The 25829-nt window shown below is 43.0% G+C and overlaps 1 protein-coding gene across 3 annotated transcripts in view; it reads left to right on the forward strand.

The window, feature by feature from the left end:
* The first annotated feature begins 1308 nt into the window (after positions 1–1308).
* DENND11 (DENN domain containing 11) overlaps positions 1309–25829 on the forward strand; it is a 98557-nt gene continuing 74036 nt past the window's right edge. For all 3 annotated transcript variants that reach the window (XM_071094353.1, XM_071094352.1, XM_011723623.2), the window contains exons 1-4: positions 1309–1591; positions 16076–16175; positions 17110–17268; positions 25242–25395. In XM_071094353.1, the coding sequence (XP_070950454.1) occupies positions 1324–1591; positions 16076–16175; positions 17110–17268; positions 25242–25395 (681 nt within the window). In that variant the 5' untranslated portion in view covers positions 1309–1323. The remainder of the gene's footprint in view (positions 1592–16075; positions 16176–17109; positions 17269–25241; positions 25396–25829) is intronic.

Below are 25829 nucleotides of genomic sequence, written 5' to 3' on the forward strand. Positions count from 1 at the left end.
TTTGAATGAGCCAGATAATGCCCTGGCCCTGGTGTTGGCTGGACCATACCTGGGGCTCCTCATCTATTTCAGTGACTGTCTACATACTCCAGGGAGCGAGCGTTGAATGGTCACTTACTTGCCCTTGTAAACTTGCCCTTGTAAGGTCGGGAAAAGGCTGAACTAAATACGTAAATAATGAAAGTAGACCCTGTTCTTGGGTGTAAAATGCTGCATAAGTACATTCTTTATTGTTATATCACAGATTTTAGACTAGAAATGGCGGCCTAGGGCAGTCGTTGGTTATCTCCTTAGGGATACGGGTTAAATCACATTATCATTGCACTGCTGGCGTGTAGGACATGGATGTTCATAAACATCCCCTGGAGTAACACCCAACACATAGCTCTACTGAGTCCTTTTGAGAACAGGCAAACCGTGGAGACTTGCTGAACCCTGGATGAACTGTGTACCTCCTCCGCTTGCCACCTCCTTCTTGCCATTTTAATAGCTCTTCCTATTTTTATACACATCTCTTCTTAAAGAGTTGCTTAGCTGCTAGATTTACCTCAAGGATTGAGGCATTTAAAATTTATTTTTAAATATAAAATGGGGGTTCATACAAAACCCCTAATCAATTTCCAAAGCCATCAGCTTTAGAGCTGACTTTTCTCTTTCTCCCCTGAGCAACATTTTCCTGATCTTCTGAGGGAATATCCCTCGCCCCACAAACGCTCCAGCATCTCCTAATTCCCTCAAGTTGTATATATACCAGGAAATAAACTCATACTCCATTCTAATCAGTTTGCAATATACAAGGAAGAGCAAAATTCCCAAACCTTAACCCTATGGCCTTTTCAGTGTATTGATGGCTATATTGCAAACACCTGGGTAGCCAGGGCGCCTCTGCTTCACTCCGCTGCTTAGAAGCAGATTCTGCCACACATCCAGGGTTATGTAATACATATCTGTCACGGTCCACAGGACCAGGGGACTTTAAAAAATAATGATGACATAAAAACTCACAGTGGTAGTTATACCACGGAACCCTAGGTGAGAAGGCACCGCCACCCGCACACAGGTGCATGCACGCAAGGATGAACGTTCCGGCCGCACGCGTCCCACACACGGACGCGCACACCGGCGCCTCCCAACTGGCTGGCGGTTCCCGAAGCCGGTTCCGCGGACGCCTGCTCCGGCTCCGTGGGAAAGGCGCTTACGCGGCGGGGCCCCGGGCAGCGCCAGACCCAGCGGGCGGCGGCGGCATTGGCGCGGCCAGGCGAAAGGGGTTCCCGTAGCCAGCCCGCCCCGCCCCTCGCGCCCGCGGCTCCGCCTCGCCTCGCCATGGTGGAGCAGGGAGACGCGGCGCCGCTGCTGCGCTGGGCCGAGGGCCCCGCCGTCTCCCTGCCGCAGGCCCCGGAGCCGCAGGCGGGAGGCTGGGGCCGGGGCGGCGGCGGGGGCGCCCGGCCGGCGGCGGAGCCGCCCCGGAGGCGGGAGCCCGAGGAGCCGGCCGCCCCCGAGGTGCTGCTGCAGCCCGGGCGCCTGGAGCTGGGCGACGTGGAGGAGGACCAGGTGGTGGCCGTGTTCGTGGTCACCTTCGACCCCCGCTCGGGTGAGGGCCGCGCCAGGGCCGGGGGCTCGGGGAGGGTCGGGGTGTCCCCGGGCTTTGGGGGCGCGGGGGAGGGGCTCGGTGCGCGCGCACCTGCCCTCCCGGCCCCGCACCCCGCACCAGCGGCGGCCCCGGGCTCCCGGGCTCGGGGAAGGGCGGGGGTCGGCACGTCCCCAGCTCCCTGCCTCGGGGCGCAGCTGGGTCCTGGCGCCCGGCCTCTCGGAGCGGCCCCGAGGGCTTTGTTTCAGCCCCGCCGACCTCCCCTCCCCTCCTCTCCTCTCTTCTGAGTCCCAGCCCCACAGTGGTGTTCGCACTTCTCCAGTGACAGGAGATCCGGTTTGTGGCCGCGTTGGGTTTTGTTTTCTTTTCTTGCGGGCTAGAAGGTTTTTCACGTTGAGCGGAGGAAACCCCGCCAGGCGAGCGCCCTGAGCTCTCCGGCCTCCCCCTCCCCCTCGCCCTGCTCGCTCTAGCTCCCCGTAGCTTCCTCCTGGGTAACTTTCCTAGCGGCCAAGTTCACTTTCTCTGACTGCATTATTTTGAGGAATTAACGCCGGGAGCATTAAGGGATGGGGCAGAGGGTTTCAGCAGAAGGCTGATTAAAGGAGAAGCCTCCCCGATAGGCTGTCTTTCGGAGATGCTTGGAGAATTAAAGCCTTAGCCCACATAATCTTAGTCTAGCCACCCAGCAGAGAGGTGTGCATTTTCCAGGTGGGAGTCCGCGGGGGATAGAAAGTGGAAGAATGACCCTGCGCGCCCAGGAAGCCTTGGAGGGTCAGCTAGGGCCTTCTGACTCTGAAAGCGGCTGTGCTGTTCGGTGTTGGGGGAAGGAGGTGTCATCGCAGGAGTCGTGGTGTCAGGGCTTAAGGAAACCCAGGTGTGACGGTCAATGTCTCCAGGGCAGCTGCTGGAGTGTGGAGTGCCTGTTCGTGCAGGAAAATATTGGCTGCTTTCTGGGATGAGGTGGGATGGAGTGGGGAAAAAAGGGGTTAGGATCTGGAGAAGGGGAATCCAGTATGGCAGCTGAGGATGGGTTCCAGGCCGGTAGCTTTGGGGTTTTCAGCTGTGGGACACAGGGAGAATGTGGGATTCACTGTGGAGCTCCATTTGTAGGGACAGAGTTTGTGGGGAGAATTCAGGCCTTTGTGACTTCTGCTTATTCCTTTGCCCCATTTCCATGGCTTTCAAACTTTTTTGACTGACCTATCATGTGAAATTAATTTTACATCACAACCAATATGCTCACATACATACAGTACTTACGTAACTGAAACAGACATTTCATGAAGTAGTGCTGACTCCTTCTACATGTAATGCATTTTTTTTTTTTTTTTTTTTTTTGAGACAGTCTCACTCTGTCGCCCAGGCTGGAATACGCAGTGGCTCTTTTCTCTTTTCTTAAGTGTTCATCAGACATGCTGATTGACTCGCATTTGAGATTCCTAGATACCAGTAGTTTGAAAAATATTGATCTTTTTTGACCAAAGTAACCCGTAATACTAGACAAAAACCAATACTTTGTAACTAATCATATTCCTTATACCATACCCCATCATTTACAGGTAAACAGCTACCAGCATTTGATTTATCCTGGGAAGTATTTCAGAGTAGCTAGAAGGAATGGAAAGGGCACATTCACACGATCTGATTTAATATTGGTAGCTCCAGTGGTAGAGTCTTAGGGAAGGGAAAGAGAAAAGAAAGTCTTATACTAATCACAGACAGAGTGATAGTTGATAATCTGATAATTGATCAATTATTGATATTGGCCAATTGACATTTGATATTTATTACAAATATTTGATATTTGATATTATTACACCAAAAGGCTAGTACCTGCCCCCATTCCTTGTCAGTCACAGGCAGTGAGCATGGCTTTGTGAATTTGTGTATACGGAGTGTGTGTGTGTGTGTGTGTGTGTGTGTGTGTGATGGTTTTCAGACTAAGGCTGCTGTGCGAAGAAGGGATTGTAACAGATACTTAGACACTTTGTGCAGGCATTTTACTATAATGCTGTTTGATTTATTCTGATCACTGCTCTGTAATTTGAGGATCATTTATGCTCAATTTATAAATGAGGGAACATACCAGGGATGCTTAGGTAATTTGGGAATATTAAGTAGCCAATAAATACTTGACTGTAAGTCGCATTGTCCTTCTAGTATACTATGCTGCCTGAACCCCTGGCATCTGATCCTTATCCAGGGATGGATGAGGAAGGAGGAAGAGAGAGCGCAGTGTGAGAGGGAGCACTTGTAACTTTTTTTTTTTTTTTTTGGTGGGGGGAAAGCAGTCCTTTCCTGCCCATAAATGTGTTTGTCTCTTGTCATCTATCCTAGTCCTAAATGGCACTTTGCATCCTGTAAAAATACTCTGATAGACCTTGTACCATATAATTTTATTTTGTATATATCTTAAAAGTAGGAGATGTAGTGAATGAATGCTACTGAGCTTCTGAGAGCCTCAAGGTTAGCACTAGAATAGGGCCTCAGAGAGTGTGGGATGTACCCCTTGTGTGATGGTTCCGGTGGAGTGAGGACCATAGTGGCACAGTGAACTGGAGGCATCACTGGCCCAGCATCTTCCCCTCTCTACTGCTGAGGCAGATCTGCTGTTTGTTCCTATTTAATATTGGCCCACCCAGACTTTTGCCTCTCCTTCACCTGTGTGCGCAGTAAAGTGAATATTGACTTCTTTACCAAAATTAGCATATTGTCGAAGTTCTTACACAGGTGTGATTTGTCTGCCGTTTAGTTTCTCTCGCTGACCTGCCTGCTTAGCCACTTCCCCATGTCTCTCCCACCTGTGTCCTCGGTTTCCACTCCTAGGAGATCCTTCCTCCCCCCACCCCACACCCGCCTCAACCCTCCCCACCCCATCACTTACTGCCCGGGCCATGGTATTTTGTGCATCTTCCCATGTAATGTGGATAACTATTGGCATGTGTCCAAATCAGTGTGTGTGCATTAGAGAGAGGGAGAGAGTGAAAGAGGGAGAAGAGAATTCATAGCCGTGGTACATTTAGGAAGCAGAGTAAGAAGGAAAAGGAGAGGTGGATCCTTGTTAGAAGGGGTGTGTGTGTGCGTTTGAGTGGGAATATATGCAGTGATTCTCTGACTGAGGTGTGGAAATAAAAGTAATCCTTTTGCACTTTTAGATACAAGTTTTGGAAAGCTGGGCTGGCCATCTGTGGGAAGAATCAGAGAAAGTCTTAAAGCTTATTTCCATCAGATTCATGGATTGAAAATTATGGTTGTTGAGTCTACGAGTGACTTAAGAACAGGGGCTTCAGGTTCAAAGCGAGGCTTACACGTACACTCAGTCCTTATCTGGAGCAGGGGGCCCTCGGATGGTGGTGCTGATCATCTGGGCCACAAAGCGGCTATTGAAACCAGACCCAGATGCTAACTCTGCAAGCTGGGTGGAAGATGCTGGAAGCCAGAATATTGCTTTTTCATTTTGTTCAACCCCATGATTTAGAGCCTTGATTTTAATTTTACTTTTGTTATTTGGGTTTCTAGTAACATTTTCTTAGTCTGCTTGATTAAAGGAAAGGATATTGTCACACTTGGGGAACACCCCTGCCCCCAGATGGTGGCGAGAGCGGTTTCACCGTGTGGCTGAGGACGTGTGTGTGGGCAGGATGGAGGCCGATGAAGCTTTGAACATATAATGTCTGGGCATCTGTGCATCTGCCTCATTAGACTGTTTCTTTATAAGAGATTAACTTTACACTGCCGCGTTTAGAGTTTTATTGTGGGTGTCTGGGAGAAATTCCTGTGCTCTGTGTGTTTGTACTGGGGCAGCTTGCAAGAGGAGGGGTAAGGTGAGAGGCAGATCACCTGCTGAGGTTTTCAAGCTGTTTCTCCCTTCTTGGGAATGAATTTCTACCTGTTCCTCCCTCAGCCTCTAGCCAGTGCCCAGAGTACATCTAAACGCCTATTTAATGTATCTAAGTGCTTCTATGTTTATGTCAGGTAAGTATATTTAAAATCACACACGCTAATTTTAATCTCTATAGATTCCCTGTATAGTCTATGAAACATAAGCATTTTTTCTTTTTTAAAACAATGGAGATGATGGAGGCCCAGTGAGATTAGGGCTAGGTCTGGTGTCTGAGGCACGACTTGGAGCACTGCCCAGGTCATCTGACTCGTGGCAAATAATAAATGGCTCCAGCAATGGATGGGAAAGTGACAAAGTAGAATGCGAATGGAAAATTTGGAGGACAATTTTAAGATGCAAACAACAGTCGTAAGCATGGACAGCTCAAATGCAGGCAAAGAAAAAGCCAGTTCTGATACCCAGCCAGAAAGTCTCGTAGGAAGAGAAACTGTCATGTCCGCGTCCTTCTCCTGTATTTACACCAAATGCCAGTGGAATACAATTGTGGTTCTTTTGCTTAATCCTTCCATGGCAGAATCTTTCCCAGGTGGTTGGTGATTCACCTGCTTGTGGTTTTCAGGGAGAAATCAGTTTGTAGCCATCTGCTGTGAAGTCAGTTTCTTCTCTTGAAAATTGAGGAGGGGAAAATAAAAATGGTAATTGTAATACCCACCACTTCCTGAGTGCCTACTGTGTGCCAAGGACTGTGCCACATGTTTCAACAACCTGCCTCTGATCCTCCCAACGGACTTCACCATAATCATGAGAAAAACAGCTGCACCGAGCCATTAAGTTGTCTAAAGTTAGGGCCAGAGTCCAAGTCTACCTGCACCCCTTATCCACACCACACCACCAGCCAGTGCAGAATGATATGGGATCTGTGAAATGGAAGGTCTTTCTTTGTAAAGTGAATGCATTGGAATTCAGCCATGGATTGGCATATAGCTGACTTTAAATCACTAGGATTAGCTTCTTCCTGACTCAGCATTCTTTATCCTGTTGCTTTTCTCTTTGCCTTGTATGTGCTCTCAGCCTAGGTGGTTTAAAGACTGTTTCAAACCATGTCAGACCCAAAGTCAACTCACGTGGGTTATTTACTTTTCTGGTGTTAGGGTCTGAACCAAATACTCTTTGGAGGTTTCCATCTGTGGGATCTGGTGGCCCCTTTAGGTGGTTATGTGAAGGGAATGTGGTGTTGGGACCTGGAATACTCTTGGTTGCCTGCCTTTATTCCTGAAACAGGATTTGTTTTGACTTCCTGATTAGAATCTGTATACACAGATGGGAAGATGCCCGTGGAAAGAGTAAAAACCCAGGCACGTGCTGGGGTGGGAGTTCCACTCCTCAGGTCAGAGGAGCTGGAAGAGGATCTCCAGCTGAGGCAGTCTCTGGATAGGAAATGAAGAGCTCAGGAGGAAGTGCTTGCTTGGGGGTCATCTAACAGAGGAGGAAAAAGAAATGGACATATTTCCTATTAAAAAGAGATTGTTTTGGTTCAAGATCATTGCTTTCTCTATTTTAAATATTTTGGGGTGAACTTTCTAGCAGACCACAGTTACTGCAGTTAATGTTCGTTATCCATAGGAAATAGTGATGAATTTTAAGACATCTGGGGGTTTGGTCATTTCTCCTTTAAACAGAAGTAGTTTTGGAAGTCAGAGGCAATTGTCAACCTAGATAGGACAGCCTACATCTGGCCTAGCCCGTGGGCTTATAAAACCCCAGCTCTGGGAGGCCCTGGTGCACAGAGCTGTCAGGCTGACCTTCGGAGCTGTGGAGTGGCAGGGTTCGGACCATCTGTACACCCTCAGCCAGGCGCGGCACTGGCCTTCTGTCTTTCCCTGGGTAACTGAGCTGCCAGCCTCATAGTCTGTTAGTTCAAGTTCCTTTAAACACAGACATATTTGCCTTTGCATGAGCTCAGCACCTGGCAGGCACCCTGCTGCCAGGTTGTGCCCCACCAATATTTGTTCAATAACCAGCTGAAGGTCCACAATGCATATTGCTACATTTGTACCGCCCGTGGTCGTTGTGTGAATCCCTCCTCAGAAGTTGTCTTTGCAGTAGAGGCTAGGAAGTGCCTATAAGTACCCGTAATAGGCCCAAGTCATGGTGCAAGATGAGAAAGGACACGGAGATGGAAGGAGAGCAAGTTAGAGGAGAAAAGGGCACTTGTCAGTGGCGACTCCTCTCTTTGATGGACTAGCCATGAGATGACCTCTTTTGTTGAACCTTCCAGGCCCCAGCTCCCTGGCTGAGTTCTTAATACAGTGAGGATATTTGGAAAACCTAAAAGCATGAAATGTGAAGACTGAGCCTGGCATAAGTAGCAGTCAGGATGAGTTTCTTTCTGGTATTAAATGGCATCCCATAAGGATGACTAATTATGCAAAATCACTTTACATTAAGCCTCCTCAAATTCCATATGTAAGCTGGTTTTCATTTGTAATGTTTCTGTAGGATAGCCTCAAGCCCTGATAGCTCTTCATTCCCTATTATCTGTGGTACATTGCCTCAATTATTTTTGGCTTTTGCAAAGTCCTTTATGCTCTCCTTATGTTTTTACACGTTGCTATTATTTCAGTTATTTTCCCCAGTTTGTAAGTTGAAATGTTTTGAGAAGTTGAAAGAATAGTACCGTGAAAACCTGTATGTCTTTCACTTAGAGTCCCCGTTTATTGACATTTTGCCTCATTTGCTTTATTCTTATATAGTCACTCCCCGTATAACATGAAATATGTGTTCCAAAAATCATGAACTAAAAATCATAGGGCTTCTGAGAAAAACTTTGTCAGTGGCACATTTTTTTTTTCTTTTTTAAAGATAGAACCCTACCAAAAACTATAGGACAGTTTTGCATATGATAAATGGTTAAGAAATACATAAATACTCAGTAAACATGGAACTGTACCTTTAAAAGACCTGGTGTTTGTATCTGGAGGTGAGTGCTGAAAGGATTGAGCCTGTGAATTACTATGTGTGGTGGGAGGAGGGTTGTCTGAAATCAGAGGCAAAACTGTGACGCTGGAGGTGCATGGCATGGCTCAGTACGAGGTGACCTGAGGTAGCGGGTTGATGCTTAAGGTGGATGTGTTTTGTAGATTCCCACACGGCTTGATTCAGCTGGGTGTAGTTTTCCACATTCACTTTGTGTTTTTCATGATTGAAATCATGCATAAACAAACGTCAAATTCCCTAATACATCAGTTGCTTTGGAACAGATTCAACAAGCATTATAGCAGAACTGATTGTCTGTAGAGATATAAATAGACTTTTATTTTTTTGCTAAACTATTTGAAAGTAAGTTGTGGATGTCATGGCATTCATTTCTAAATTCTTCAGTATGGGCTGGGCGTGAATATGTATACCAATGCCTGTAATAACACTTTGGAAGACCGAGACAGAAGGATTTCTTGAGGCCAGGAGTTCAAGACCACCCTGGGCAACATAGCGAGACTTTGCCTCCACAAAAAATGAAAAAATTAGCCAGGTGTGGTGGCGCATGCCTGTAGCCCAGCTGTTTGGGAGGTTGAAATGGGAGGATCATTTGAGCCCTGGAGTTAGAGGTTATAGTGAGCTATGATTGGGCCACTGCACTCCAGCCTGGGCAACCCTGTCTCTTAAAAAAAATAAAATACAATACTTCAGTATAAATCTCCTAAGAATAAGGCTGTTTTTCTACATCACCATAGTATCATTGCCACTCTTAGAGTAGTTAATTTAGGTTAATTCATCAATTAGGGTTTTTCCCATAACTAATATATTTTATTTTTAGAGCAACTTTAATTTGACAGAAAAATTGAGCAGAAAGTACAGAGTTCCCATATACTATCTCCCCCTCACTGTTACACAAATAATTTCCCTTTATTAACATCTTTCATTAGTGTGGTGTATTTGTTATAATTGATGAACTAATATTGATACCTTATTTATTTAGATCCATAATTTGCATTAAGGTTCACTGTTGTACAGTTCAATGGGTTTTGAAAAATGCACGATGTTATATATCCACCCTAACAGTATCATACCAGAATAGTTTCACTGCCCTAAAGATCTGTGCTCGACCTATTCATCCCTCCCTTCCTGTTGATCTTTTTATTGTCTCTATAGTTTTGCCTCTCCCAGAATGTGACACAGTTGAAATCAGACAGTATGTAGCCTTTTCAGACTGGCTTCTCTTACTTAGCGACGTGCATTTAAAGTTCCTCCATGTCTCTTCATGGCTTGCGAGCTCATTTTTCTGTATTGCTGAAGAGTATTTCATTGTGTGGACGTCTCACGTTTTGTTTATCCATTCACCTATGAAGGACATCGCGGTGGTTTTCCAGTTTGGGGCCATTGTGAATAAAGCCGCTCTAAACATCTTTGTGAAGGTTTTGTGTGAATGTTAAGTTTTCAGCTCATTTGGATAAATACAAAGGTGCATGGTTGCTGGGTCATATGATGATATGTTAGTTTTGTAAGAAACTGCCAAACTGTCTTTCAAAGTGGTTGTGCCATTTTATATTCCCACCAGCAGTGAATTCCTATTGTCCCACATCCTCATCAGCATTTGGTGGTTTTGGTGTTTTGAATGTTAGCCGTTCTGATATGTGTGTCATGCTATCTCGTTGTTGTTTTAATTTGCAATTGCTTAATGAGCATATGAAAAAATATTCAGCATCATATGTCATTTGCCACCTGTGTATCTTCCTTGATCAGGTGTCAGTTCAGATCTTTTATCCTTTTAAAAAGTTGGATTGTTTTTCTTATTGTTGAGTTTTATGAGTTCTTTGTATAATTTAGATAACAGTCCTTTATCAGATATGTGTTTTGCAAATACCTTCTCTCAGTCTGTGGCTTGTCTTTTCATTCCCTTAATAGTGTCTTTCATGGATCAGAAGTTTTACATTTTAATGAAGTCCAGTGTATCCATTTTTCCTTCATGAATTGTGCTGTTAGTGTTATATCTGGAAACTCATTGCTAAACCCAAAGTCACCCAGATTTTTCTCATGTGATATCTTCTAGAAGTTTTATAATTCTGCATTTTACATTTTGGTTTACTATCCATATTTTAAAAAATTATTATTATTTTAGAGACAGGGTCTCACTCTGTTGCTTGGGCTGGGATATAGTGGAGTGAGCATAGCTCCTTGCAGCCTTGAACTTCTGGGCTCAAGTGATCCTCCCGCTCCACTCTCCCAAGTAGCTAGGACTACAGGCTCATACCACCATGCCTGGCTATTTTTTAAAAAATTTTTTGTAGAGACAGGATCTCGCTATGTTACCTAGGCTAGCTGCTTTCCATATTGAATAAATTTTTGTGAAAGGGGTAAAGTAGGTGTCTAGTTTCATATCTTTGCATGTAGATGTCCACTTGTTTCAGCACCATTTATCGTAAAGACTATCTTTTCTCCATCGTGTTGCCTTTGTTCCTTTTGCAAAGATTACATGATTTATTTGTGTAGGTCTGTTTCAAGCCTCTGTATTCTGTTCTATTAATCTATTTGTCTGATATTTCACCAATACCTACTCTCTTGATTAATTTTATAAGAAGCCTTGAAGTTGGGTGCACTGTTCATCTTCTAATTTTATTTTTCTTCAGTATTATGTTGGCTATTTGGGGTCTTTGCCTTTCCATGTAAGCTTTGGAATTAGCTTGTCAATATCCACAGAATAATTTGCTGGGATTTTGATCGGGATTGCATTGAGTCTATAGCATAAGTGAATATGAAATTCCCTTTGCTCAAATTGCTCTCAAGTACATCTGTTGCATTGACACAAATCCAGTAAGTGATAAAAGTAGAACTGACTATATACAGATCTGGATATGCCTTTTTTTCCTGAACCATTTGAAAGTAAGTCACAGATATGATAATATGTGACTCCTAAATGTTTGAGTATAAACCTTCTAAGGATAAGAACATTTTCCTATATAACTATAATATTATTACTATTTCTAGGGTAATTAACACTAATTCATCAGTTTTTTTAAACGCATGCCCTTAATCTGTTAATATATATGTAACATATAAATCTGTTTATATAATAAATATAAGAAGGGAAGAGTGGATATTGAAGGACAGCTTGCATACCTGATATACCTATATTTCTTTTTTTAAAAAAATACCTTCTATAAAATGAGTATCTTAAGAGACTCCTTTAAAAAATCTTAAGATACTCCTTTAAAAAAGATAATTTGGGGAAACATTAAGCACTGTATTGATCTCATGGAGATTCACGATGCAGAGTGGCATATTAAAGGCTCTGAGAAGTTCTGCAATAGAGGAATGTGTCTAGCTTTGTTTAAGCTAAGATAACTTGACCAAAAAAACAGACATTTTACAAAATTTTGTTTTCTTTTTTGCAGAAGCCCTATTAACATAAGCTTGGGAAATACTACTTTGGGAATCATTGAGAGTGTCTTAGTTTGCAGTTATGCAAACATTCTTAAAGCAATTCTATTCCTAGGGATGTAGTAGAAATGTGCATATTGTGATGGTCAAAGTTCAATCAAAGAAACAGAAAAACTAGGAGATACATAAAGGAGTTTGTTGCAGGGATTTGGTTTTATGCAACTGTGGGAGCTGTTAGACAATCTATATAAGGCTGTTATTTGTGTCTGCTGTTGGAATTTGAAGTCTACTGGGCAGACAGTTATGAAGGAAGAGAGTAAACCTGTGAAGAAGAAGAGGAGAAGCAGGAGGAAGAGGAAGAATAAGAAGCTGAAACTCATGAAGATAGATGGGAACTTGGATCAGGCTGTTACTGTATCCAGCTTTGGTGATGTGGGTGTCTCCTAAGGAGAAGCTGTTGCCCTTTATTATGGAACTAAACACACACCTGGCTTAGGAGTCGGAGAAGCTGAAGGAAGATCAAGGGATGGTGGCTGCAGCATCGTCAGGGCTGGCTGCTGCCCCTCACCACTGTGGTAAGCCTGCAGAGAAGCAGCTATGCAGTGGACCTTCTGCACCGACCTTACAGATGCAAACATAACGTGGCTATTGATTCACTTCCAAATCTCAGCTGGAAGCATGCAAAGAAGGGAAATTCTGAGGAGGATAGTTCAGCCTAACCAGGCCAATGCATTACAATGCCACTTTACACTATTATAGCAGATGGCAAATACAGGATTGTTTACAGCAGTGCCCGTTGCTGTAACTTCACATTGGAAGTAACCTGAATGCACATCACCAGTTAAGCAGGTAAACTGCTACATGCATATGATAGAAGTACTAAATGAACAAACTATTGCTACACACATCAGCATGGATGACATAAAAGACATAAAAGAATATAAACTATAATTATATTTGTAGAAACTCAGAAGAGGCTAAGCTAATTCATGAGAGAGGGTTAATGACTTGGAGGCTCTATGAGGGAGGGTTCTGATGTACAAATAATGTTCTTTCAGCTTCTTAATCTGGGTGCTACTTACACAAATATGTTTACTTCGGGAAAATCCATTGAGTTGTACTTTGTGCACTTTTCTTTTTTTAAAATTTTAAGTTCCCGGATAAATGTGCAGATGTGCAGGTTTGTTACATAGGTAAACGTGTGCCATGGTGGTTTGCTCCACCTCTCACCCCATCACCTAGGTATTAAGCCCTTCATGCGTTAGCTATTTATTCTGATGCTTTTTCTTCCCCTTCCCCACCGACAGGCCCTGGTATGTGTTGTTCCCCTCCCTGTGTCCATGCGTTCTCACTGTTCAGCTCCCACTTATGAGTGAGAACATGGAGTGTTTGGGTTTCTGTTCCCATGTTAGTTTGCTGAGGATAATGGCTTCCAGCTCCATCCATGTCCCTGCAAAGGACATGATCTCGTTCCGTTCTATGGCTGCATAGTATTCTGTGGCGTGTAACCACGTTTTCTTCCTCCAGTCTACCGTCGATGGCTGCATAGTATTCTGTGGTGTGCATACCACGTTGTCTTCATCCAGTCTATCGTCGATGGCTGCATAGTATTCTGTGGTGTGCATACCACGTTTTCTTTATCCAGTCTACCATCGATGGCTGCATAGTATTCTGTGGTGTGTACTACGTTTTCTTTATCCAGTCTACCGTGGGTAGCTGCATGGTATTCTGTGGTGTGTACCACATTTTCTTCGTCCAGTCTACCGTCGGTGGCTGCATGGTATTCTGTGGTGTGTAACCACGTTTTCTTCATCTAGTCTACTGTCAGTGGCTGCATGGTATTCTGTGGTGTGTACCACATTTTCTTCATCCAGTCTACCATCGGTGGGCATTTGGGTTGGTTGCTTGCCTTTGCTATTGTGAATAGTGCTGCAATGCACATCTTGGCACTTTTCTATACTTATGCTATACTTCAATATAACATTTGGGTAAATAAAGTTTTAAGACACTAAGTAGTCATGAGCGGGCTGGGTTGGAGGAAAGAAGCTAAGTTTGAGCTAGCTGAACCCAGTAATTTGTGGCGTGTGGGTAAACAAGGCAGTGAGTGTTAGAAGCAGCAGCTTGGTTGAGTATGAGGAGGACAGAGCCTATCAAGATTCATTGTAGCTCTGTCGCATACTGTCCCTTTCGTCTGCTGAGCATATACTGCCACTGTGAAGGGTGAGGAGCATGGACACAGAGGCCCAAGCAGGGGCTGTTATCGCTGCCATGCATCAGCAGAATCACCCTGTGGCAGGGCAGGGAAGATGGTGATTCTGTGGACCTAGGGTAGCCCCTGGCACCTTTTAAAGCTCGCTAGCTGTCCTGATACATGCCACAGGGAAAAAATCCACTGGACTGTGGAGGTAATAGAATGGATGGTAGGGGAAAATATAAGAAAGCGTGGGGGAACTTGGTGCTTAAAAAGCTCATCTTATGCCCAAGGTCACCCCTCTTTCTTTCTGAGTACTTTTTCTTATCTTTGACCCTGACAAACATAACATTGTTCAAAGCTTTGTGTTTTATGAACTCTTAATTCCTTTTTCATGCTTTTCACTTTAGTGAATTGACTAAATGATCGGAATCATTCCTCTTTTGAAAATAAACTATTTGAACGTGCCTTGGGCTGCTGAGCGTGGGATTCGGCAGTGCTGTATGATAACTACCATGTCCTGAGACTAGATTGTATATTCCCTGATGCCCTGAACAATTATCTGAAAGTGTTGTTTGACTGGGATTATTGATGGTTTTTCTAATGCCTAGCAAATTAGGATTTGGAGTGTTAATAAGAAGTTTGTTCTGAAATGAAATCTCACAAGTAGCTTAGTGTTTTGCTTTAAACCCTTTTGAATATGCATGAAAACAAAAGGGAGTATTCTATAGCATTCTCTCAAGACTCCAGATAACACTGCTATTGTGTAGTTCCCTGATTCCCACAGCCTGAGGCATGCTTGTCCTTTTAAAATCCTACCTTGGCCTGGGGTGGTGGCTCACGCCTGTAATCCCAACACTTTGGGAGGCTGAGGCAGGTGATTCACCTGAGGCCAGGAGTTGGAGACCAGCCTAGGCAACATGGTGAACCCCCATCTCTACTAAAAATACAAAAATTAGCTGGGCCTGGTGGCGGGCGCCTGTAGTCCCAGCTACTGGGGAGGCTGAGGCGGGAGAATGGCGTGAACCCAGAGACGGAGCTTGCGGTGAGCCAAGATCGTGCCACTGCACTCCAGCCTGGGTGACAGAGCGAGACTCTGTCTCAAAAAAAAAAAAAAAAAAAAAAAAAGCTGGGTGTGGTGGTACACACCTGTAGTCTCAGCTACTCGGGAGGCTGAGGCAGGAGAATCGCCTTGAGCTTGGGAGGTGGAGCTTGTAGTGACCCGAGATTGTGCCACTGCACTCCAGCCTGGGCAACAAAGTGAGACTCCGTCTCAAAAAAAAAAAAAAAATCACACCTTATCCTCTGTCATAACATTGATCCCCCTGCACTATAACTGCTAATCTCCTCTAGATCTCCTCATTTCTCTCAAGAATCTAATCTCAATGAGGTCAGGGATTTTGTATCTCCAGCATCTGGCTCAGGAGAAACCAAATAATTAATGATGAGTGAATGAGTCCCAGAATTGTGGAAGCAAATATCATTGGCCCTTGAAGAAGGACCTCACTTAGGAGAGAGAGGGGGAGGGAAACAGAGTTACATTGGTCAAACAGGTAGGAAAAGCACTAAAATAGTATTCTATCATGGAAATCTAGGAAAAAGAGGAGAAATGTTTGAGGAATTAGCAAATCCTATCTAGAGGTGAATGAGAATGAGAATTTAAAAAATGTTTTGGGATTTTTCCCAGTCATTAGTGGCTATAGATAGAATCAAGATCTCAAGGGATTAAGGAGAGAACACGAGATAAGGAAATGAGGGCGTAAGGTTAAAAAAACATGCAGAGAAGTGAGGCCTCGAAAGGCAGATTTGGAAGTGGTTGAGCAGAATGACAGAATCAAAGGCAGCATCCTTCTGAGGGAGGAGAACAGTGTTTGAGGGCAGAGATGGGAGGTTCCTTCAGTGTCCGTCTCCAGGTCCTCTGGTGTCACCCCTGCCGGTGATGGAGGAGCTGAGCTCTGAGCATCTCGCTGGTCTGTGTCAGGCTGAGTCAGCAGTCGGTTTATTGAGAAGCCATGTGTGCTAAGCCCTGTACTAACCCATTTTCTTTGAATGATGTTGCATCTTCCTTTTCCTACAGGGAACATGGTAGAATGGTGCTTACCTCAAGATATTGACCTCGAAGGTGTTGAGTTCAAGTCTATGGCCAGTGGGTCCCATAAAATACAATCTGATTTCATGTAAGTACTTCTGAACTGGAGTCTTCTTCGTACCATTCCCCCCATCTCCACACACTCCCCAAAGCAGAAGGGCTCTTATTAGGAGGTCTTCATGTGCTGTGTGTAAATGCCTTGAAAATACGTGGATAGTTTTGTGTTTACATCATTTTTCTAGCGAGATGTCTAGCTTTCATCAGATTCTCAATGGGCTTCATGACCTACAAATCTTAAGAATCCCTACCTGTAGAGGTTCTCTCAGTGTCTCAGAAATTACATGGGCCTCACCTGAGGTTTGGTTTTAATGAAAGTGCACGGCTTCAGCCCCGTGTGAGTTAACTGAGGACATCTATGTGTTCAACCTTGAAATTCCAGCTTCAAGTCAGGCCATTTTTTAGTCCTGTGTAGTGGCGCATTCAGAGAGTTTTGTGAGAAGGAACGATGGAAAGACCTTGAGGGTAATGAAGTGGCTTTAATCTCCTCATGGGGCTGAATTCATGACTGATACAAGTGTGAGAAAGAGGAGGAAATAAAACGGCAGCTCAATGAAAAATATCAGAGCCTCAGGAAGTGAGGGAAGAATCAACACGGTTTATGCTATGAAAGAGAGTCCTAGTTCCAGAGAAGCCTGAAGAGGAATGTTGGTTCTGCTTCTCCCATCCAAGTCATTAGTTGTGGTGCAGGAGAGAAGAGATGTGTCCCATGATCGCGGGCAGCTGAGCAGCAGACCTGCCAGGGACCAACTCCCAGCTCCAGCCAGGTGACCCTTGGCAAGTTCTGTAATCTCTTCAAGCCTTTCTCGTCTCATCGGTGAGGTCAAGTGGCTTGGCCTACTTGTTTCTTTGAGGCTGAGCTTTGTCATTGACAGCTCCAGACACGGTTCATTTGTTTTGTTTAGGAATGCATCTCAAAATTCCTCTCTGATCTTGAGCCACGCTATGTATTTGGTCTCTTCTAGCTATTTCCGAAAGGGGCCCTTCTTCGGCCTGGCCTGCTTTGCCAACATGCCAGTGGAGAGCGAGCTGGAACGTGGCGCGCGGATGAAGTCTGTGGGCATCCTCTCTCCCTCCTACACGCTGCTTTACCGCTACATGCACTTCTTGGAGAACCAGGTTCGGTACGTGGCTTCCGTACATGTGCAGGGAGGCAGCAGGATCCACCAGCTGGTGCATATGGCACGAGCCCTCGGAGACAGCACTTGCGTGCCAGAGCAGCAGATGTCTTTCCAAGAACATCCATGGCGATGTTTCACGCCTCGGGTAGTGTCCTTTCATTTCAGCCAACGTCCTGCATGATGAGTCTTCACTCTATAATGAAAGCCGGGGTATATTCTGCCTTCAGTTGGGATTTAATACTGCCATCACTTTTTTAAATTAAATCATTTGTTGACAGGTACATGATCTTTGTTTATTCAAAGCCACAATAGTTACCTCCTCGCCCCAAGTTGGCAAAGAAATCCTAAACTTTTTAAAAGCCTACTCTTTTTATTATTGGGATTCTTACTATGATTGGGATAATAGGAAGAGAACTTAAAAAAAAATATTTTTTTTGGTAGACAGGCTCTTACTATATTGCCCAGGCTGGTCGTGAACTCCTGGAGTCAAGTGATCCTCCTGCCTCAGCCTGCCAAAGAGCTGGGATTATAGGCATGAGCCAAGTTGCCTGGGATAGGAAGAGAATTTTTAACAGAAGCAGCAAAACCATTAGTTACTTTACATTTTTTTCATCATGCAAGTAACCTAATTACATTTCAGGTTTTGAGGGGAAAATTTATCCCTAATCCCTGAAGCACTGACAAAATGTTACCACTTCTTTTCTGTGTATGTGTGTACGTTTAAAATACATATTTGAGTATATACAATATATACTTTTATAGTCTATACTTTTAAAATTTATCACTATTTAAACATTTTTATGCAACATAATTGTGATCTTCAGCTTTGAAAGTGTGAACTTTGTTGTTTGTGGAAAAAACATGTTTATTATTTAAAAATTTATATGAAAGTACAAAGGATTTTTAAAAATCCTCTCAAATAGTAACACTCACAGATATCCATTGACAATATTCCATGAATGTGATTGTAGAATACAAATATCTTGACAAAAATAGGATTAATATTTTATAGATTTAATTTTCTCAAATAACAGGCTGTGTTAATGACATATATTAAACATAATTTTACTTATAACTTCAAGTAAATATTTTTTCACAGTAAGATACACTATTCATTGAAATATTCCTCCAAAATTAAGAAAAACGATTATGAAAAATGTGACAATATGTGACAAAATGTAACAATTGTTTACTGAGAAACAATATATAAACATTAAAATTGATCAGGAATGGTGGCTTACGCCTGTAATCCCAGCACTTTAGGAGGCCAAGGAGGATCAATTTAGGAGGATGAGTTGAAGCCAGGAATTCAAGACCAGCCTGGGCAAGAAAGCAAGATTCCAACTCTACAGAAACAAAAAAATTAGCCAGGCATGGTGGTGTGCACCTGTAGTCCTAGCTACTTAGGAGGCTGAGGTGAGACGATGGCTTGAGCCCAGAAGTTCTGAGCTATGATTGTGCCATTGCACTCCAGCCTGAGTAACAGAGCAAGACCCTGTCTAAAACATAAAAGTAAATAAAAAAATAAATTCTTGAATGGTTGAATTTTACCATCAAACACGTTTCTTTCTTTGAAAGGATCTTGCATGATCAATACCGTTGGCCTGTTCCCTTTATCCTCAGCTGGTTGTACAGTTCTTGAATGCTTTCTTCTTCCCCTCAGGATGCTATAGATACTGTTCTACTGTTATCTGAAATTAGTCCTTTTGGAGAAGTTTCTCCATCCAGATACCTATAGAGTTTATCTTTGTCTGTGCTGTTTCTGAAATTGCCAAATGTTTTGTTTTGTTGTTTGTTTTTGTTTTTGTTTTTTGAGACGGAGTCTTGCTCTGTCACCTAAGCTGGAGTGCAGTGGTGTGATCTTGGCTCACTGCAACCTCTGCCTCCTGGGTTCAAGCGATTCTCCTGCCTCAGCCCCCTTAGTAGCTGGGATTACAGGGGTCCGTCACCATGCCTGGCTAATTTTTTTTTTTTTTAAGTAGAGACGGGATTTCATCATGTTGATCAGGCTGATCTCGAACTCCTGACCTCGTGATCCACCCACCTCGGCCTCCCAAAGCTCTGGGATTACAGGTGTGAGCCACTGCACCCCGCCTGAACTTGCCAAATGTTTATTAGTTCATATCAGAATGTTCTGGGATAGTTTGTCCCCTTTGCTCAATAGATAGGTCTTTTGTTTTTAACTTTAGGAACTTTTTCTTCTGTAATAAAATATTTAACTTTTGCGTTCTGGTTTTTCCTTCTCCAGGAATGCCTGTCATGCATATATTTTCTCCCCATTGTCTTCCATGTTTGTCATTTTGATGATTATTTTAATAGCTCTTTATTGCTGGAGCTGTCCCATACATTTATTGGTTATTCTCTGTGGCTGAACATGCAGCATGTTTCTATTAACTGTTTATTTTTTTTAGCTGCTCCTCTACCTTTTGGAGCTGTGGAAAATACATTTGCACATATATTTTTTTCTGTATTCAAAATATTTCCTCAGTTTTTTCTTTTTTGTTTCAGAAGTAATATTATGAAGTTCTAAAAAAGACCATTTTATTGGGATTTTGACACTTTTAAAACAATATTATTCCTTTTAAAAAGCTAATTTTCCAAGTAGGCAACACAGTCTCATGGTTCAAAATCCAAAAATTTTAAGGTGTTATTATATTAGTTAGGGTCCTGGCTAAAAGCAAGAACAGAGGCCCAAAATTACTATGGCCCAATTAAGATAAAAGATTATTGCTCATGTCATAGCATAGAGGTAGGCAGGTGGTCAAGTTAGGTAGCCTGCTGTGTTCCATACAATTGTTCAGGGACCCATATTCATCTCTTGTTAGTCTGCCATATCCTAAGAATGGTTTTGTATTGCAAGGTGCTCTTTCCCAAATGTTGAAAGCTGCTCACTGCTATTATGTTTGCATTTCAGCTCATAGGGAAGAGGGAAAGACTAGAATTTACATATCTCACTTCTCTTACCTATCTCACTTCTCATATTCCATTGTCAAGTTCTCAATCACAGAGACACACCCAACAGCAAAGCAGACTGGGAAGCATCACTACTAGGTGGGTGACCCTGTGACCAGTTAGAACTCTGGGGCATTGGTTACAGACAGGAAGAAGGGAAGGCTTGACTTTGAGAAAAAGTCAACAGCTTCTGCCTCAGTTTGCCCCTCTGGCCACTCAGGTATCCATGTGTACTCTTCTTCCCACTTGTAAAGGCCATAACTCCCAGCCTCATGTGATCTACCCACCTCGGCCTCCCAAAGTGCTGGGATTACAGGCATGAACCACCGCGCCCGGCCTTTTCTTATTCATTTCTAGGAGTTTGTACGATAGGGAAATTTTTTCTTTGTTATATAAATTGAAAACTTATATAACACTTTGTCATTTGTCTTTTAACATTACCTTCTTGTCATATAGGTGTTTTTCTTTGAATTCATTCATCTTTTTATGGCTTCTAGATTTTGAGTCATAGCTAGAAAAGTTTTACAGCTTGGTGATTAAAGAGGGCTATAGGTAACAGAAGAGACTTACGTGACAGAGTATGAGGAAAAGAAGGAAGCACAGATAAGCTCAGGTCTAGGTTAGGATAATACTTGAATACAGCAGCAGCTTTTACATGAATTCACTAGTCTTCATTTCTGCAGCACTTAATCTGTGTTTTTTATTTCTTCTGACTTCCAATGTTCCAAACCTATTTACTTGTATTTCATCTACAATTTTTGCCCTCAGTATCTCTAAAGAGTCTTTTTAATGATTATTTCTAATGAATCAGAAGATATTGGAGAACTATTTCATAATTTTACAAATTAAATTAGAAAAGGCAAGAGGGACTGTTATTGAAGAAACGGACCCATGACTCATAACCACATTTTACCTTGCTCAGATCTCGATTCAAACCAACTGTGAAATAGCGTTTGGGGGACAGTGGCTACATTTTGAATGTGGACTGGATATTTATATTAAGGCATTATTATTAGGTGAGATAATGGCATGGTGATTATGTGTTAGTTATTTAAACAGATTTTATCAGTTAGAGATGCCTTACAAAGCATTTATCAATGAAATGTTATGAGGTGGGATTTTCTTTAAGACATTCTAGGAAAAAAAGTGGTGATGGTAAGGTATAGGGTATAGATATAACCATATAGATCAAATATTATTGAAGCTAGATGATAAATACATCCGGAGGTGGAGGTTGCAGTGAGCTGAGATCACGCCACTGCACTCCAGCCTGGGCAACAGAGCGAGACTCCGTCTCCAAAAGGGAAAGAAAAAAAAAGATTATTGAGGTCATTTAGTATGTAAATTTTGTAACTTGGTATATTAACCTTTCCGGTGTATCATGAATTATAGTCCTCAATATTATTGTGGTTTCACAGCATTTCAATATATAGATATATCACAATTTATTTAACTGTTTCACTGTTATTGGGGTTTTAGGGTGTTCCTTATTTTTTTCACCACCGTGCACATTAGCATCCTTATGAGTAAATGACTGTTCACATCTAGAAATAGTTCTTTAGGCCACAATCCGAGAAGGGGAATCATTGGATCAGAGGATATATACAATGTACAATTTAATACAAGCTGTAAGTTACACTTCAGAAGGTGGTGCCATTGTATCCCTGCACCAGCAGTAATAAATGGGGGTGCTTATTTTTCTGCATTTGCAAAGCCAGGAACTAGGAGGCGATTTGTTCAGACAGATATATACATATATATATACACACACACACATATATACACATATGTAAATACACACACACACACATATATATATATATATTTTTTTTTTTTTTTTTTTTTTTTGAGACAGTCTTGCTCTGTCACCCAGGCTGGATGCAATGGTGTGATCTTGGTTCACTGCAACCTTCACCTCCTGGGTTCAAGCAATTCTTGTGCCTCAACTCCCTAGTAGCTGGGATTTTTAGTAGAGACAGGTTTCACCATGTTGGCCAGGCTGGTCTGGAACTTCCGGCCCCAAGCGATCCGCCCACCTCACCCTCCCAAAGTGCTGGGATTATAGGCATGAGCCACCACGCCCGGCCTGTTCAGACCAATAATTAACACACCAGAGTGATGAAGTGTTGTTGCACGAGGCATCTCTGATTCTGATTGTGGATGATTTATTGCTGGTGTGGTAGGGACAGGCAGGGTCAGTTGCATTGGGCATCTGCATGGCCACATATGGCTGTGTTTTATCAGTGAAGGAGCTGTGGGCTTAAGGAGAATCCCAGTGTCTCTGGCCCAGCAGCCTATGGCTTCAGATTAATAATATATGTTGAGCCAGTTGTTCTCTAGTTTTTACAGTGTCGCGGCTCTTGGATGGTTTCCATAGGTGGTTTGGCATACATTTCAGTGTGGTGGTTTCTCAATTTCTGCATTCTTGTAGGTAAGTTCACCAGGAAGGGCTCCTTTGACATCATCTTTGAAGACTAACTGATCCAGCACTCTGAGCCTTGTTTCAGTACTTTTCGGTCTTTCTTGATATTGTGGTTTGACAATCTTGTTTGTTGCAAAATCTGTAGTGTGTTTAAATTTTGAGGCTTTCATACAACAGTTGCTTAACATTCATCCAGGAACTGCCAATTTTTGTTTTTGTCTATGTTCAGATTCCATATTATTGCCTTGTTCTGTCCCATCAGTCAGGAATATCTGAGGCAGTCAAAGGACAGAATCCTCATATTAGTTCTTTGTCTAAAGGACTCTAACTTTTGTACCGAACTTTTCTTTAGAATCATGATTCAAGTATACAGTTTAATGTAGTCAAACAGAAAAGGCAATTGAGCAGCAAATCAGCAAACAATAAACATAGAAAATGAAAAAATATTACCTTGACACAGCCCCCTTTAACACAGAAAATATAGTAGTATTAAAAATATAATGAAATGATTCTCAGTATTTTTAGGGAAATTTGATCCTAATGAAACACCTTTGAATGAAAAAATATAAATTACCCCTGACACAGCCCCCTTTAACACAGAAAATATAGTATTAAAATATAATAAAATATTCTCAGTGTTCTTTTTAGGGAAATTCCATCCTAATAAAAACCCCTTTGAACATAATTGCCTTTGTGTGATTTTTCTGTGAATCAAACTTTGATCAGTTTGACCAGCTTCCCTAAAAAGTATCTGAAATTGCCATCTTCTCAGAATAGTCAGACACAGCTTAGACCATGGGTTTCCTGTCTAGCTCATGAACATTTGTAAAAGTGAACTAAATGATTATAAGCACCCTCCTCCCAACTAGTTATTTGTTACAGGAGGACTGCCTCCTTGTCAAAACTTAAAATGTATAGGAGCCCTGAAATTGGAGCTATCATCCATCTTACATTAGTAATCATTATATGAATATAGTAATGATTTTTTTTTCCTTTTTAAAATATAAATTTGTCTGAAGGTCTGTTGTCATCACTTTGACATAAGAGCTGTAAGTCAGTCTAGAGTGGAGATGGTTGGAGAATGGAAGACTATAGTTGGTTGATGAAATCTTGGCTCTGAACAGTTTGTGTCATAGTTTGGGGTAAGCCACTGTGGCAGTTTGCAGAGGCAGTGTGGCAGCGGGGAATGCCTATTTTTAATCACTGCTGTTCCAGGGCCAACCATAATTAGGGATGTTTCCCTTGCTCAGTGAAGCCGTATTTTGCTTTTTGTTCATTGATTGATGGAAATTGTAGGACACTGAGAAAATAACGATGGGCTAAGAGGGTTTTGGTGCCTTTTATTCCTCCCTCAATTAGGGCTTTTCCGGGCCTGCATAACAAAGTGCCAAAAACTGGGTGGCTTACAACAGCAGAAACATAGTGTCTCACAGTTCTAGAGGCTGGAAGTCCAAAGTCAAGGTCTCAGCAGTGTGAGTTCCCTTTGGGGCTTGAGGGAGAATCCGTTCCAGGCCTCTCCCCTAGCTGCTGGTGGACGCTGGCAATCTTTGGGGTTCCTTGGCTTGTAGATGCATCATCCCAGTCTCTTGTCTTCATGTTCACCTGCTGTTTGCTGTGTGTGTGTGTGTCTGTGTCCAAAAGTCCCCTTTCTATAAGGACAGCATTCATACTGGACCAGGGCCGGCTCCAGTGACTTCATTTTAACTCGATTACCTATGTAAAGATGCTATCCAAATAAGTTCCCATTCTGAGCGAGGTGCTGGGGCCCCATCTTTTTTGTGGGGACAAAATTCAACCTATAACACCCCCATTAAACATAGTGACAAACAGTCCTCACAGTGCTCCTGAGCTCCACTGGGGGGCAGGATTCTCCACTGTCCAAATGGCCCAGGGTGCTGCCTTCTGGGGTCTGGGGTCTGGGGTCAGCCAGCAGGGCCAGCCACAGCCAGGCTCTGCGACCCGAGCCAGTGGGGCGGGCAGAGAAGAGATTCTGATGCTTTTTATTTCTTTATTATTATACTTAATGCAGAAATTATGAGCCCTGATGATATCCAATAATAATTGTTTTCCCTTATTTGAGACATTGGAGGTAAGCTTCTCCGTATTCTTCCATAACCACAAAGCAAGCAGGCAAGCGTGAGGTCTCTAAACAAAGAGCGGCTTTAAGCAGGGAATGTTAGGCTTCCAGGCTGGCTCTTCTCACAGGACGCGGCCATTCTCTGGGAAGTGGCACCCAGTCTGCGGCGTACCTTGCTCAAGAACAATAGACATTAGTCATAGTCTGTTAATTCTGTCTGTTTCCCATGAGAAAAAGAATGTGTTCCATGGTGCTGTCAGGGAGTTTCAGGCCCATGTTTGAACTTTTCTTGAGGATCTTCTGTAGCATCAAAGGAGGTGACCTAAGCAGCCTCCAAATGGGGATCTTTGGAGTATGTCAGGGCCTTTGCCCCTGAGTGCTACAGCCCTTGAGGTGGGTGGGGGGTAGGAGTGGTAGCAGAGCTGTGACCAGGGCTGTTCTCACTCTGTGTGTGTATGTGTGTGTGTGTGTGTTCGTGTGTGTATGTATGCATGCATGCATGTATGCATGTGTGTTTTTCTGCAGGCACCAGCTGGAGATGCCAGGACATTACTCTCATCTGGCCGCCTTCTATGAGGACAAAAAGGGGGTGCTCCATGCTGGTCCCGGCAGAGGCAGCAGCCTGCCCCCTGTCTACTGGCTGCCTTCCATCCACCGATACATGTACCCTGAGATGAAGGTGAGGTTAGCCCTGCTTTTCTTACGTGATACTGGATCTGTATCTGGGAATAGTAGCTGTCGATTAATTTTTAATGAATAAAACATTTATGTCTTTGGATCATACAAAATACCTACTTTTGATAGAGTAGAGTTGCAACATAGGCATTTGGTTTGTTTAAAACATAAAGCAAGTTATCTTAAACAATATGCTTTCTAGACACTTCTATAATCATAGTATAAAGGCGTGATAGGCCAGTCGTGAAAAGATGGATTTACTTCTGTTGATTGCTTCTGATATTTTAACACCAGACATTTGAACTAAAGATGAAGAGTTTGATGAATAAGTATGACATTTCTTAGTGAATATACTTTTGATGTTACTTCATTTTGTATTTGTTTCTGAAGTACTTTGGCTTTGTACAGTTAGCAAAACACCCAGCGAAGCGTTAGGTG

The sequence above is a fragment of the Macaca nemestrina genome, chromosome 4 (assembly GCF_043159975.1).
Source record: "Macaca nemestrina isolate mMacNem1 chromosome 4, mMacNem.hap1, whole genome shotgun sequence".
NCBI classification, from domain to species: Eukaryota; Metazoa; Chordata; class Mammalia; order Primates; family Cercopithecidae; genus Macaca; species Macaca nemestrina.